Consider the following 16,352-nt stretch of genomic DNA (forward strand, 5'->3'; position numbering starts at 1 on the left):
GGAATCAGACCCTAAGAGAGCACAACTATATACACTTTAGACAATTGAAAAAGCTCTTTCCACTATGCATATCGCATTTGTATGAATAAGCTAATTGCTGGCTGGAAGGCACTATTGGAGTTTATTAAACATGATGGCTCAAAAGCAACATCTGGCACAAGGAATCCCTTGATTTGAGAAGGCTGGAAGGGATATTCGTGAAGAAATCCTTTCAACTTTTCTTAAAATCTTCCTCAAACATCTGTCAGGAGTAGGATAATGCAGAAAGTGGTTACTATGACAGTTATTATGGTCCAGTGCTTGAGTGTCACAGTTCCATCACATCTATGACAAACTATGCAACAATCAGAAAAGCACTTACACTCAAAATTTTGTACCTACTACAGTGGACCAGTGAGATATGACTACCAAGGATCATTATGATGGCAAAATAAATGATGAAGATACTATACAGAGATTGCTGTATGCATTTAACTGTTTAGTTTTGTTATGCGTTTTAGCTTTATGTAAATACATTTATTCCTTATACTATGAGGCAACAAACTTTTCTGTTTCAAATTATTCAAATATGGTTAGTCCACTTTAATTATTGCATATAAAAGTGTTTTATTCTTTCTTCAATCAGACTGGCAGAGATCACTTAGAGCATTCAGCTAGAACAGTCTTAATAAAAACTAATCAAAAGCTCCTGTGAGTTTGAACATGGGATCTGGTAAACTCAGTAACAAATAAAACATAATTCTAAACATTCATGTCTACAAAAAAAAAAAAAAAAATCTGAACAATAAGTTAATAAAGTAAAATAGTTATCTACTGTTCAGATATAAAAATCCCAACAACTTAATTTATATATCACTATAACAGACATGACAAAACTGTGAATAATGCTATCCACTGTCGTAAGTGGTACTTCAAGATTTCCGATGGAAAACTCATATTTTAATTTTCTGTTCATATACAGCCAAAAGTAAGAGGCAGAGCCAGCCTAATAGTAATCCAAGGTTCTGTAGGAGAAACATCAACCAGGGTCGCCGTGTCTGAATATGAGTCATTTCAGGAAGCTAAAAAAAGAATAAGACACCAGAATGAGAGCCAGATATATTCATCTCTGGGAAAAAAGTCTTATGGGAAAACAAGACAAACTTCATTAAAAAAAAAGAGTTTCAAAATACTGCGCTTCTGAATATAGCTATTAATCTGTTGCATGTTCTGTACATTGTAATGACACAGATCTTGACAGTGAAATATTTAATTTAATAAAATTCTACCCATTTTGGTTCTTTTACTAATACCAAAAAGAAATATAAATGAGATTACAAAATTTCTTAACTTCTCAATAGTTTTTAGTAATTTTATACAGCTGTCTGTAAGGAAATTCTTATTTAGTAAAATTAGTGATTCCCTTTTGTGGGAATAAACGAGTTTGAGTTATTTTGTTTCTGTACTATATATAGGGTCAATCCTGCTCTTGCTGAAATAACTGGCAGAGCTCCTATTTACTTGGGCTTTGGTAAGTACATAAGTAGAAAGCAGATTTTTTATTTTTTTTTTTTAATATGCTGGAAAGAAAATACCTTTAATATTTTTCTATGAAAGTTTTCAATCAAGTAAAAGAGCAGCATCTGTTTATAATCATATTAGAAGCTACTTACATGTTGACCTTCCACCATACATGATCTTTTATCAAAGTTTTAAACAAAAAGTATGTCTCAATAGAGCCTGTGAAAATAATGCCTCGGGCTCAGACTCTCTTAGTATTCATGCTTTGTGTATTGTGGACACCAAGGGAGATACTAACAACTGCTGCTATTTTCACATCCATTTTGGAAATAAAGATAGAGTAACAGCCTGGCACTGCACTTTTTAATTTTTATTTTGCTGTTGCTGTTTGTTTGTTTTTGTCTGTTTTTTTTGAGAACTTCAAAACAAAATATGCAAAAAAATGAGTGAGTTGTCCTGGCACTCTCCCATTGCCTTGCCTTCCTGCTCCACTCACAGCCTGTGCTGGAATGAAGCCACTTATTTCCTTTGCTCTTTTAGAGTCTCCTCACACACGCTGTAACAACATCAGCCACTGGGAGACAGTGGAGTGGTGCTGAGCAAGGAGGCTGATGGGGCACATTTACACCTATTTCAGAGTGGGGTCTCTGGGTCTGCTTCTTTGGCACTCCTCTTTCTCTGGAAAGAGGAGTGGGCCCAGATGAAGGCACTGGAGTGAAAAGTCTGCCCACACTTTAACATTTTGCATAAAAATAACAGGCAAATGCAGAAGCCCTAAATCTTTGAAACTACTGGGCAGCAGTTTAAATTATGTTACAAATGTGCATCTTAAAAACTCATGTAGTTATATTTAATTTATATTTAAGGGGCTTCAGAAGCATTTAACCTAGAGCAAATGTAAACACCTCAGAATTCTGATGTAAATCAAAATCTAAACTGTCATCTTGTAAGTGTTCAGAGCATGTGGTTTTTGTTTTGTACATAAATAAAAATGGTTAATTACAGCTTAGGCCTGAATCCAGGCTTTCAGTCCAGACCTTTGTTCTTTCTAATTTATCTTTATAATCAGTCTATTTTATTTTCTTCCCCAGTACATGGATGAACAAGTTCTCTGACCGTGTACAAGAGGAAACTTTTCCCCCTTCCACTGCAAAAGTCACTATTTTCTGTTATTGGTGTCACTGCTGAGTTATGGTATACACAGGGTAAAATAAGTTGCTAAGAAAGTTTAAAAAAGTAATTCTCCACAGGCTGTATCATTCCTGTGTCCAGTGTAGATCTCTGCTCCCTCCACCTAACCTATGTGCTTATTACCAAATGCACAGATAATTTTTATAGCCTTACCTAGTGTGACATCCCTCTTTATCTCTTTGAAAATAAAAGCCAACTGCTGCCACAGTATCATTGATGGTTCCCCTATTCTTTGTGAACTTGCACGCACAGAATGTGTGTGGCACAGCAGGGAAGTGCTTCCAGTTGGGGAGCATAAGACTATTCAATTGGCAGATGCACAACACCAGAATTTAATAGCACCATAACCAAGCTATTGGATGCCATCACACTTGCTAAAGCTTGAAATCTGTTTGAGGCCAAAGAGTCACTGTTAACTGAAGGACTACTCTATTCCTACTTCAGCTTATATTTTTATCCGTGAGTACAGGAAGAATCAGCAAACACCATTCTGAATGAAGGAATGAGGGCTCTAAGCCATGGGCTGGTTAAACATGAGTTCTACCAAGCTGGGGCACATATGGTACAGCTGTGCTGCTGTGCCACAACAGCACAATAAGCCTCTTTGAAAATACTCCTTTGACGCCAAAATCCAAAAGATAAGTTTAAGGTTAGTCAGAGAATACTTCAATTAGGTACCTCATGGAGTGGTTGGCTAGCTCACACTACTTTGATACCTTTATTCTCTTTCTTGCTTCTATCTTCCACCTTTCAAATTAGACAGTAAGTCTTTTTGGTCAGTAACTATATAATCCTATAGGATTTGAGCAATCACTCAGAAATGATCTCCTAGCCCTTAGAATACAATGCAAGTGATTTCATAAATATTTATCCATAATGATTACTTCATAGATACTCATTTTAAAGACTGATTAAGGATTTGCAGGTTTGTTTCTCAAGAGGAAAAGAGGACATGTTTTATCAAAGAAACAATTCATTAGGAGTGAGTTGGTCTGTTCTGTTACATGTATAGGTGTCTCAAGTTTTGTTTCAGATTAAATGAATGTTAAAGAAAAGATATGCTTTTGATGAAAACATCTTTGGAAATAGTGCAATGATATGATTATAGTTATGACCTCTAAACAGAGGGCAAACATAAAAATCTCATTATACTTTTCATAAAAAAGCTGCTTTTCAGGGGATTTAATTTTGGTTAAACAGAATCTAAAGACAAGATTATTACGGGCTTTTACTTACATGCATATCTTGAAGCCAACAATCAGTTCACATTGTAATATTTCACCTGTGCATACACATTTGCAAATCAAAACATTCCTCCATTCTACCTTCCCTAATTGCTAGGAAGATGAAAAATTTTGCAAAATTCCTTGGGGAAAAATGATGAAGGCTATAAATCATTTTATCCACTGTCCTTCCCCTCAGATTTTTAAAATGATTAGTCTATGCTGCTTATTAATGGAACTAGAATGCCATTTTTAAGAATGAAAATTATTTAGTTAAGCACAAAAGTACTTTTGTGCAATCTTGATTGTGCAGCAATCTCACAGTGCTGTCTTGTGACTGAACCTCCATCTCATATCCCTCAATGTTCCACAATGCAGAGATCAGTGAAACTGTTCAGTCTTATTTAACTAACATGGAAGTATGTGAAAGTCCATAAAACAGATTCTGAAAATTATTGTTATGCTTTGCACACCCTTAGGTATTTGTGCACCTTTGGAAGGAACACTGATGATTGCTGTTTGTAGATGAGAATGCAACAGAAAGTGAAAGTTATTTGCATGCAGAAAATTGAAAAATATATAAAGCATGGCTGATTATCTTTTGAGATGTACTATACAAACACATGATTTTTTTCAGATCTATAGATTCCTGCCATGCCAGAGGAATTTTTTGAAATAAAATATCTGTGATACTTAGTACTTGCACTTCTGGCAAAGAGATGAACAACCCAATAGCAGTGAAAAGAACTTTTCAAAAGTTGATTGGAAACCCTACTGTTCATAGCAGGGAGGTGAGAGAAGCAAGATCTTTCTCTTTCTCTCCTTCTCCTTCTCCTCACATCAAGAACAAGGTTACAGTGTTGACCTGAGAACAAGAAAAAAATGTGCGCTCTCTTTCTGCGTAAATTTGTGTCTTTTCTTGGGCTTTACAGCTGGCACATTGTTTTGAAGACTTGGGAAAAAAATGTGGTGTTGTTCTGGGAACTTTATCCTCCTGATCCTTCTCTGAAGGAAAGATATGACTAAGTCCTTAACCAAGTTAATAAATCCATGCCTATTATTCAATAGGAAGGCAACCTCACCTCCAAATTTCTCTGTGTCAGAAGAAGATACACAATGGTATCTTGGTACACAATGTTCTTGTCTGCTATTCACAACCTCAGTCAGGACAGTTGACACATCCACAGTCCTCAGTCAGTTCCTTCATAAGCTCTTAGGTGCATTTTATATTCACATTACTTATGTTACAGGAGGAAAAAAATGGACTATAAAACACCCAAGGTCTAAGGCCAATGATTACAAGTAGATTTTTTAATGGGTTATAATACTGACATGGCATATGAGGTTTCAAGTATAGTTTCTGAACCTGGGAAATGATATCATAGGCATGAGGTGAGGGGTGGTAGTAAACAAAACAGAGACAGCCAGACTTGGGAAAGGCATGGTAACAGTTTATGAGGAGAGAAACCTCTTTTTTTTTTTTTTTTTTTTTTTTTTTCAACCTCTGGACCTAATGACTCAATATACTCAGTCTTTGTTCAGAAGCTTGAAAACAAATTTATCTTAACAAACATTAGTTAAAGAGCCTTGTGACACTTAAAATTATAATAATCTGGCAAGGTAATTAATGTCTGTGTTGTTATGAGTGTAACATTTAGGCATCTCTTCAATAAATGATGTGTCCAGAGGCATGAGTGACTCCACTATGTTCTTCCACAGCCCTTAGACCTCTCCCAATTCTCTCTCCCAATTTTTTTTTTTGTCTTCAGATTTTATTTTCTATAGTTTGATCATCGTTATTGAACTGGCATTATAAAAAGTGATGGAAAATATGAAAAAATAGACAATATAACAGGTTTTTAATTGCTTAGGAACTCATCCAAACCTCTCTGAGATAGAAGGGCAGGCCTCAGAGAGCACAGGATAAGCATCTTGTATTTTAGTTCAGAAACTACAAATTCATGTTGAAATAATGGGTGAATAATATACAGAGGGAAAAAAAAAAAAAGTACCAAGAAAAATGTGACCAAATATAACAAAGTTATAGATATATAAGTTATATACAAGTTAAATTTTATAGTTATATAACTATCTAAATCTTATAGTTATATAAGATTTAAAAAAAAAAAAAAAAGGGAAAAAAAAAAGTACAGGTTCAATTTTTTTAAATGTTATTTTAATTTACCTTTAAGCAATTCTTCCAGACCTAAATATATATCGATTTATATCAATATATAAATCCTCTTTTAAAAGTCCTCTGTGCCTTTCTCATATGTTACTCTTTTTATAGCTTTTATTTCACCTTTTTATTACTAATCACACCTGTAATGGCAGTGACACCAAATAAAACCAGACTATTGATCTAAGCACTGTACACATACATGGCAGATGTGTTCTTCCCAAGAAGCCTATGTGAATATTTTTTTCCCTCTAAGTTCATCTGACATTCATCTGTAATGTGGATATGTTAAACAGAAAGTATAACAATAGACAGAATTTCTCACCATTTCTGCTAAAGATAAATACAAGAACATTCCAGCGGTAACTGTAAAAATCCAGTTTTGAATGCATGGGTCAGTTGAAACAGAAAGGCCAATATAGAGCCCTAAGAATGCTGTTAGTGCACTTATAAAATTCATCAAAATTGCAATCTTTGTGGGGAGCCCAGTACTTAGTAGCACAGCAAAATCTCCTGCAAAGAGAAAAAATAAGACAGAAAAATTATTATTTAGCTCATAAATGTATTTGTAGGATTCTTTGTAATAAAACATGAAGTAAAATAATTAAGATATGTACAAAGAAGACAGTGAAGGATGGAGGATTGCCCTTAGATTTCTATAGAATTGGTTATGAACTCAACCAAAAAAAAAAAAAAAAAAAAAGTATTTGTTTAGCTGTTCCTAAAGATAGCATACAGTATACAGGAGTGGCTTCTGTTAGTTCTTGATGTTCTGTGATATTTCCAACTTGGATACATGCAAAAGTGAAGTCACATGCTTTCCCAGAGTTTCTAAATCTTTTTTTGATTGGGAACTTGCCAGTTAAATCATGTGAGTATATTTACAAGGTCTTTGAGTGTTTTACAGGTGCTGCAAGTCAGAAAAAACTATGTCTGCCTGATTCCAGATTGAGTTCACTGATTGATTGCACTGATTTTAGATTTTTTAAACTATATATCAGAATCCTATTCCATATTTTTCCTTGTAAATTAAATGATCTTATCAGGGGTCCACAGCAATAGATTTAATTTTTTTTTTCTGTATCCATGTGGAAATATGACTTAGACACTGTGGTACCATTGCACCAGAATTAAAGTCTGGCTTTGGAGTTAGGTATTCAGTACTTTTACAAGGGAAGGGAGGGAGGAAACGAGAGAGAGAGGGGAAGGGAGGGAGGGGGAGAGGAAGGAAGGAGAACCTAAAATTCTCAACTCAGTCTTGCCATTATATATATGTTCATCAGCACAATATCAGGAACTTCAGCCATGTTGAAAGATTTACAGTAAGGCGATAATTGGGGAAATTTTTCAACAGAACTATCTTACTGTCCTGTCTGCTAGTAAAATAGGTCATACATCTTCTTTTGTTATCTTGGTATTCTTGATTAGTAGCAGGAATGAGGGTAGCACAAAGGTTGCATTGTTAAATAGCTCTGCTGTATATGAAAACTCAGATAGCCCATTGTGTCAGGAATGCCCATTTTTGCACACATGGCTCTTTCTCACAACTTACTATCTTTTTGTTTCTATAGACATGAGAATAAAGGGTCAGTCAGGTCTGACACCATTTACATCTGAAGAAGGTGAGATGAGACGGTAGCCAAGAATTATGGCAGAATTCTCCTCTTCTTTTTGTGGAGGGGAAAGAGAAGTGCATAACCTCTTCATATACCCATCTGATACATTCCACCTCACCCATTAAAGTTCATGACGCTATAAGCAATTTCTACTGACATCATACAGGAAAGAATTGTGTGGAAAAGTTGTAACTACAAAGCCAATCAGGAAATAGGAAAAATTCACATACATATTTCTTACCCATTTCATGAGGAATTTCATGGCATAATATAGCAATAGTTGTTGTCACACCTGTTTCTGTTGAGGATGAGAAAGCTGCTCCTATTACCAAGCCATCAGCAAAATTGTGAAGACTGTCACCTACCAGAACCATTATTGCTAACAAGCTAATTTTCTTACCTAGGAAAAAGGAAAAAGAATCAAACAACAAAAAAAGCCCAGAAGTTTAAACATAAAAAGTATTGTAATTTTTGCTAGGTTAAAATTTATTTATTCATTTATGAATTCACATATAACATCATGAAAAGTCACAACAGTTAGAAGACAATTGTGCTTATCTGTTATGTCCTTGAAATTGTACTTCCTTCAATACACTTGAAATGAAAAGGGAGATTGTAGAACAATTCAGAAATTAAAATACCAGGAAGATATTTATTTTATTTTATTTTTTCTTTTTTTAGGTCAACTCTTTGGACTAAAAGCTAGAGTTCAGTTTGAGTCCAATTTTGTGATAAACCCTAAGGGTTTCCATACTCTTTTTTTGGTTGGTGAAATTCACACAAGTTTTCCTGCATCCTACATTATTTTTTTTTTCCTTAAAATTGGGAGCTTTTCCACCATCACTCTCAGAATTGCACAACTGCAATGAAGATGAAGTCTCATGCAGCTGACTGTTTTGATACTGTAAAGCATTTCAATACTGAGTTTTTCAGGGTCTGTTTTTTATGAGATTGTATTAAGTGGAAAAATAGAGATGAAAGGCAATAAGCCCCAGAGTGTCACTATTAGCTCAGTATCACAGCATGCTCATTTCTAACTTTTGTTCCAATCAATTAATAGCAGTTAGGCTCATAGTATTCCTGTCTACAGCATCACTCTTGGACACAGATGGCTGTTTTTCCTTCCCATACTGTTCTGTGAGCTTAGTGTGGAACAGCACATTTGATGCTCACAACATCAAACCAGACTTCTTGAGAGGAAAGGCGCTACTGGTGATACAAGTACTAAAATCAAGCTAGGGAATTGGACAGTCTCTCTGTCTAGCCTGTAATCCAGACAGTTGGGTAGCATGCTGAGTGGATTCATGGGGAGGGATTATATCTCTTCAAGTAGCAATGAAGCTCAATATTTAGGCTCAATGTCTAGGCTTTGCAACACGTTTCATAGGCACCGCTATTTTATCCGCAATCCTAAAAGCAGGGCTTTCTAATGCCTCCCAGGAAACTCATACACCTTACCTCTATGCAGAATAGACAGCACACTTTGCAGAGGGTTACTTTTATGACTGAAAAAGCAGGGTCACAATTTGGATCTTAAGCATCACGTTTTTTCCTGGTCCCACACAGACATAATATGACAGTCTAAGGATGTATGCAGAACCAGCTCTGTTGTTATTACAAGGTTTTACTTCAGCAATGTTTTTCCAGATATGACAATTTTATGGTGATGGGGGAGATGTTTTTCTTACACAGACTGGCTAGAACTGAAGCTTTCAGGCTATTATAAAAAAATAATAAAAAGAAAATAAAAAGAAAAAAAGAAAAACCAACACACTGCACATAAAAGCCTAACAACTGTATTCAGAAAATCCTGCCCAGTTGCCTGGGAGCTCTGTGGGTTCAGAAAAATTGGCAGGCTTGTTAGATTTTCCTGCCAGCTTACAGAGCCAGACATGGATGTCCCCAGTTTGCACAGTTCTTTCTAAACACTATAGGCAGTTTATAATCAATAGTGCAGAACGTGAGTCACAGAGAAGTAATAGATTGCTGCACTACATTAAGTTTGTGACTTGTAATAAGCACCGGTGAAGATGAAATCAGGGTCTGCCCTGAGATATTATTAGTCTTTTTTACTCAAGTAGGTGATTGTTGAAAAAGACATAGTATAATTACTGGAAGTCTTTCCAGTGCATTGTCTATAATATAACAGAGGGGTCAGGTTAACATGATAGAGCAATTACAAATGTAAGCATAGTGAACTTACTTGACTGAAAGTTAAGATTCATATATAAACAAATCTGAATGCTTTTCTTCGTTTACTTTCAGCCTATTTTAAAGCAACTTTGCTACTAGCAATTATCTCACTGAATTATGTTGCTGCAAGTCTAACTATTAACTATCAAATTACTACCATAACTATTTCTACAAAGCCTCTTCTTAAACAATCCTAACTTTATTTTCTCTGCTTTAATAAGAGGGTTGATACTCATAGCAAATTCTCTTCCATAATTTTCATAAAGCTAATAGGTGCAGGGCTCCCACCAATGCTTTTTAAGTTTTGAATAAGAGTTTAAAGCAAATACTTATCAATATCACCAAAACAGAGAATATAAGAATTACTTTGAAACTCTCTGAAGAACACTGGTTATCCTAAAACAGAGCCAGAGAGCCATTCTGAGTGCAGAATTCTATATGTGTAATAAACTGCTTCTAGTTTAAAGGGGCTATTGCTTTACCATGTAAGAGAAGAAGGAAACAGAATTATATTAGTATAATGAGCAGAAAAGAAAAGAAGAAAAAGAAAAAAAAAAGGAAAAAAAAAAAAGAAAAACAAAACAAAATAACTACACTACCTTTAAAAGTAAAGACCCCATCAAATTTTTCAATTATAACTATTTGGTTTATATTAAATTTTGAATGTTTCTTTTTAAGCAAAGGATTTAGAAAAAGTAGTTTGGAACGGTGAGTAAACAAACACTAAAGCATGGACATTGTAAGATTAATGAACTTCACAATTACAGAGTTGGCAGCTGTAAAGGTCTTTAAGCAGAGATTTAATTATGTCGCCAAGCACCATCAGATGTGGTGATGTAGCACATAGCAAACACTGAGCTAAGCCAACTTCACACTTTTAATTCCATCTTAGGTCTTAAGACTTTTCTTATTGCTTGCCTAGCCTTTTTATTGATACTAACTTTTTGTGCTGATCACCTTACTGTCAGGAGGAACTTCAGTAGCCTCAGAATCTTCTGGGCTTCTCTAATAAAAAGGAAAAGATGAACAGTGTTACGGGGCTCTTCCAGCTGATGCTACAAATATAGGAAAATATCAGATAAATTCATGCATTTATATTTATAAAGATAGCTGCTACTTTTTGCATAGATATCATTAGGATTATTTATTGAGTGCTGGCAATGTGATACTGCAGAGACATAAAAAAGAAACCTCCCTTGATCAGAAAAGATTACAGTCTAATTAAAGTAAGAAGAAAGACATTCATAAGCACTGTTGTAACCCCCAAAAATCATGTTTCTGTTTTAATACACAAAAATCCAAGCCAAATGCAGAACTAAAAAGAACATCTTAATTCAAACTTTATCTTTCAATTTTTTTCATAACAGGATGATTGTAGTTTCCTGGTAGACAGTGTGTCTATGGGATTTCCAAGGAAAAATGTGTATATATCAGAATATCCTTGGTATTCCATGTTCTTCACATTTGCTCTGTGAAAACACAAGACTAAAAAAGATGATCATAGGTAGGTTTCATAATAGCTGCAAGCACTGTAGCTGAGTCCTCCTTCCCTGCTCTTCCTGTTGTTTGTAAGGCTTTTATTTTAAAAGCAGAAAACACAGCATATGCAATTATTAAACTGTAGTCCATCAGGATGTGTTTTGTTTACATTGAGACTGAAAACTGTTCTGTCAAACAGAACTCTTGTAACACTTTCAGAAAATAGGAAAAAAAAATTAAAAGGGGGGGTATTTTTTATTTTTTTTTTTTCCCTTCAGAGTGGCACAACCTCCAGTGCCCTGCCTCTTGGCCTTTCAGTTTGTCTTTGTCTTGGCACCAGGCATCCCTGGTCAAGCATAATAGCTTATGAGTACAGTTCACTATGAGGAATGAAAATTAGCCTTATTTCATGTGAGGAAAGAGACAGTAGTTTTGTCCCTACCCCAGATAGTTAAACTGATGCATCAGCCCTAATGTTTAATTAACAGAGACTGAGAGATTGTTGAAAGAGAAGAAAGAAGGTGAGGAATCTCTCTCTCTGACCCCTTAGATTCCTGGGGCTTAGTTCTAATCACTATCTTCTCTCTTCCCCCCTCCCTCCCCTCCAAAAAAAAAAAAAAGCTACAGCTTGGCAGCTAGTGAAGAGTCAACAACGGACAACAGCACAGAAAAGTGCTTTGTTAGGGTCAGCAAGAAGCACTCCAAAAACTATAGTGTACTGGCTGCAAAACAGAACATGTTTCTTGGCTGGTACTAGGTTGGTTGAGAAGTGGGATTTGTGCTGTAGAGGCATGAGGAGGGAAAAGAAAGGATTTGTTTTTTAAATTCTAGATTTTAAAGGAAAAATAAAAGTCTTTAATTCCCATGATTGCAGCCAGTCATATGAATTCCAGTAACTGTTTCACTTCTCCTATAATATTTATTCACATGCCACTTCTTTGAACTCTGAGTCAAAACTGCAAGACTAATCACTGACCTGAAGGATTTATAAGCTTTTCTTAGTTGATCAGTGTTTTTCTTACTGTTACTCACATGGTTCTGAAAAATTGGCTGCTCTTGCACAAACTAGCTAAGTCAGGCTAGTTCATGTGATATACATAACTTTAGGGTGATCTTGCAGCTGAAAGGAATGACTAGATTGTTCATTACCATAAACAGGAAGCTATGACAGGGCTCACAAATTAGTAAACATTCTTCTCTAGGCTGTTTGCTCTGCATTCACTTGACAATTTCCCAACCATGCTTCAGAGATATGAGACTCTTACCCATCACAAGTGCTTTGTTAAAATGGAGTTAACACTATGGATGATCTTTGACTTAAATAAGCAGAAACCTATGCATCAAAGTATTACATATAAACTGAAGAGGTTGGTTGGAAAAAGAGAAAACAGGTTAAAAGGTATGAGTCACTTTACTTTGCAAAGATACATCTGTCCATACACTCGCCACAGATGGAGAGGAAATTACGTAATTTCTTATAGGCAAGCACTCTTCCCAGATATCCAGCTTGTTTGTATTACTCTTCAAATTTGTGGAAAAAATATTCAAGAACATTCCAAGATTTCCTCTGTTCAGTAATTGTAAACTTAGCTCTCACTGCAGAAAATCCTAAAGTTTTTCCCATGGGAGAGTCTGCCCTTATATATAGGATGTTTTTGAAAAGAAGAGAGGAGTGAAATCTTCAAGAATTTGGTACAAATTCTCAACAAAAGGTAGTACGGGAAGTGTATTGTTATATTAATCTGAAACACTTAAGAGAAGTCATTGGAAAAATTTGTGTTTGAAAAGTCTCTGTAAAAGCTTATTTTAAGCTTCAAAATCTATAGATTCCTTTCAATCATGTCATATAATAAAAGACAAATCAATAAAGACTGAAAAATAATATTGATTATTATATTTATTTGGTTCATTTTGTTGAGGAGCAGAGAAAGAAGGATATAAAAATAGGGAAGTATTTCACATTGGTAACCTACCAACTGTATGGTTGAAGTAGATTTGCCTCTGACTGAATGTTCATTTAATTCAGATTCCACTGGAAGATCATGGGAATGTTCCCAGTGCCCATTAACTAAAGAAAGGCCCTGCTGAATGAAGATGCTTTGCAATTAGTTCTGAAACCCAATGAACACAGGTGCAGTCTTTCTCAGACTTTTGTGAAAGTTTGGCATTTATAAGAATTATTTTTTTTCAAAACAACTATTAAAAAAAAGATTGTTGGTTGGCATCTGCATCTCCTAATCTTTATTTGGTTTAAAAAAAAAAAAAAGTCGAATCAAAGAGATCATAAATGACCATAATGGTTTGTTGAAATTTATTTCATTTTAAAGCTGAAGATTAAAATTGTTTAAATGTTTACACATTTTAAATATGTTACACATTTAAATATGTTTTAAACATGTTTAAAAAAATTGTGGGATGATGATACATAATTCTCTCCAAGTATGTAACATAATAACTATTATTTTTACCAAACTGAATATCAATATTATCAAAACATTCTCATTCTATTAATTTTTCAATTTTTCAATGCTTATGGAAAACTCGAAGACGGGGGACCAGGGACTCAGTACTAAATATATAAATCGGGCCAGTCATTAAACACTCTGTAAAACAAAACAAGCAGAGGCTTAGCCTTCTTAAGAGACATTAACATAATCTCCCATGCTGAGAAACTTAACGAGCCATCACACCGTGTTACATTATATCCTTGTGCATAGTTATATTTTCAGACATCAGCCACACTGAAATAAAATAAGAGAATTACTATAAGCATGTAACTGAGCAGGGAGGTATTATTAATATAAGATTGGGTTCCACTGACCGCAACATTTATATTGGATTTTCAAAAACATTGGGATAGGGGTCAAAAACCATTTGGAAAAATTAAGATATCTTTAAAACATCTTGTGCTTACATCTATGTCTTTCTCCTCTTCAAACCTAGACTAGAGTAAATGATTATGATCCATTTCATATGGACAAAGACTCTTCCCCTGTTCCACTGCTAGCCATAAAGTATGCTTACAGACCACATTCAATTAATTTTTTGAGTTACAAATATATGGAGCACATTCACAGAGCATAAAAAATCTATGGAGCAAAGCAAAATAGAAATTGAAGGTCAGTCCGGTAGGAATAGTTTAGAAAGCTTCATTTCACTCATACAAGTGATAACTGTTTTCCACACTCATCTTAACACTTTTCAAACTGTAAAATCTCTAAATAGAATTGATTTGTAAAAGGATAAAATGTACAAAATTGTACCTGGTCATGTGGTGTTACCAAAAGAAAGAAACACTTTTCTATCAGAAAAAATCCATGAATTCCTCCAATTATTCCCAAAAGTTTCCATATATATTCTTTCCCCTCATAGAAATGTTCTACCTCTTGTACTTCATGTTTATGCAAACCAAGAGTCTAAAAAAACAGATAAAGCAAAACATTTAAAATCAAAGTGCTTTTCCTAGAATAATGCATCGTGAATATTAATTCATTTTCTTCCCCAAATTTGCCACCTTTTTAAATTGTTTTGAGCTAATCAGCTGAATAATAGATGGATTAAATGAATTATCATGAGTTTCTACTACACTTCATCATCTTTCAGTGTTGAAAGCTGTATTATTTTCAGAAAAGTTTTATGAAATTGTCGTTTATACATTTTTGAGTATATATTTTTGGAGTATATTGATCTTTACAATCTAAAAAGTTACTTGGCTGTTACTTGATCTTTACAATCTAAAAAGTTACTTCATCTTCAGAAGTCATTCTGAAAATAATCTTTAAGGCTTTCTGCTGAAGAGCATGCTTCCATTTTTTCCCCAGCAGAAGATGAGCATGCTTCAATTTTTTCCCCAGCAGAAGGGCGTAGTAGCCTTTCTTTGCATCCTTTCTGGAAGGAGCAACTTTAAAAGCTACTGGATATATCACTTAAAAGTGGTGAAGACTGCTTTCAAACTTAAAAGGTGTTTATTAAAGGGAGTTATTTGTCTGATGTTCACTGAGAATTGCCTTCCTCAAACCACTCTCTCAGTCCATCTTCCAGAGATCATGTATAGAGTACAAAGAACATTTTGATCAGAATCTCGAGTGAAGGTATGAAGATCTCTTTACATGACCAGTGGAAGTCTCCTTGTAATAGTTGTGTCATATCAGAGGAGACTCAGTCAAAAATAAATGAATACACAATGGAAAATATGGTTCTGTTTTTCATGCTATCCTATTCTTAGAATTTATTCTATGAATTTAGGAAAAAAAATGTACCATTCATGTTATTACAGTTTAAGGCAGCAGTATTAACTTGGCTGAGAGCCCCTGGACCTCTGGAAGTATTTGAGGGAACTGTTGATGCTTTGTAGAACATATGAACAATTTTTCCCAACATGTGTTAAAGAATCTCCCTCAGGAAAGAATTTTTAGAGAACCTGACTTTCACACAACTTCTGGGTTATCTGAAAAGGTGTTTGTTTGTTTGTTTGTTTGTGAAAATAGATACCTTATTTTCTCTGTATTAATCATTTATTGAATTCTGCTTCTGATTACTTGGAATTTCTCTCTGAACTACAAATTGCAGATGTAATTTGAATGTTGATAGTTGATTCACAGATTTCGTGGAAAGCGTTATTTTTAAACAGATTATCATTAGCCAAGTTTAAATGAAACTTTCCTCCATGTGTGAATGTGTGTGCATGTGTGTGACTGTGTGTGTGTAAGTGCTTGTGTGAAGATCTCAAAAACATAAAAGAGTGTATTACCTACCTGAGGAATAAGGTGTAGCAATGCATCTCCAGAAAGAGTCCCAACAGCCAAACCAACAAACAGCTGTAAAATGAGTGTATAGATTTCTTGACAGGAGTTAAATAAAATGAGGGTTGTACCAAACATAGATCCAATAGTAATAAGTAAAACTGCAACAGTGCTGTAACCATATTCTGTAGGGAAAAAGGAAACAAAATAAACCAAGGGCGCCTTTAAC

General features: G+C 34.7%; 1 protein-coding gene across 4 annotated transcripts in view; it reads right to left on the minus strand.

Annotated features, from left to right (window-relative positions):
* Positions 1-839: 839 nt before the first annotated feature.
* The window catches only part of SLC39A12 (solute carrier family 39 member 12), a 33,955-nt gene continuing 18,442 nt past the window's right edge, over positions 840-16,352 (minus strand). For 3 of the 4 annotated variants that reach the window (XM_032182066.1, XM_032182065.1, XM_032182067.1), the window contains exons 7-12: positions 16,136-16,308; positions 14,645-14,797; positions 10,844-10,907; positions 7,951-8,109; positions 6,419-6,606; positions 840-1,061 (exon numbers count right to left, since the gene is read on the minus strand). In XM_032182066.1, coding sequence (XP_032037957.1) covers positions 933-1,061; positions 6,419-6,606; positions 7,951-8,109; positions 10,844-10,907; positions 14,645-14,797; positions 16,136-16,308 — 866 coding nt within the window. In that variant the 3' untranslated portion in view covers positions 840-932. Of the gene's footprint in view, positions 1,062-6,418; positions 6,607-7,950; positions 8,110-10,843; positions 10,908-13,354; positions 13,466-14,644; positions 14,798-16,135; positions 16,309-16,352 lie in introns of all 4 variants that reach the window. The other variant, XM_032182068.1, reaches the window with a different exon arrangement.

This window comes from Aythya fuligula, chromosome 2 (genome assembly GCF_009819795.1).
Source record: "Aythya fuligula isolate bAytFul2 chromosome 2, bAytFul2.pri, whole genome shotgun sequence".
NCBI lineage: Eukaryota > Metazoa > Chordata > Aves > Anseriformes > Anatidae > Aythya > Aythya fuligula.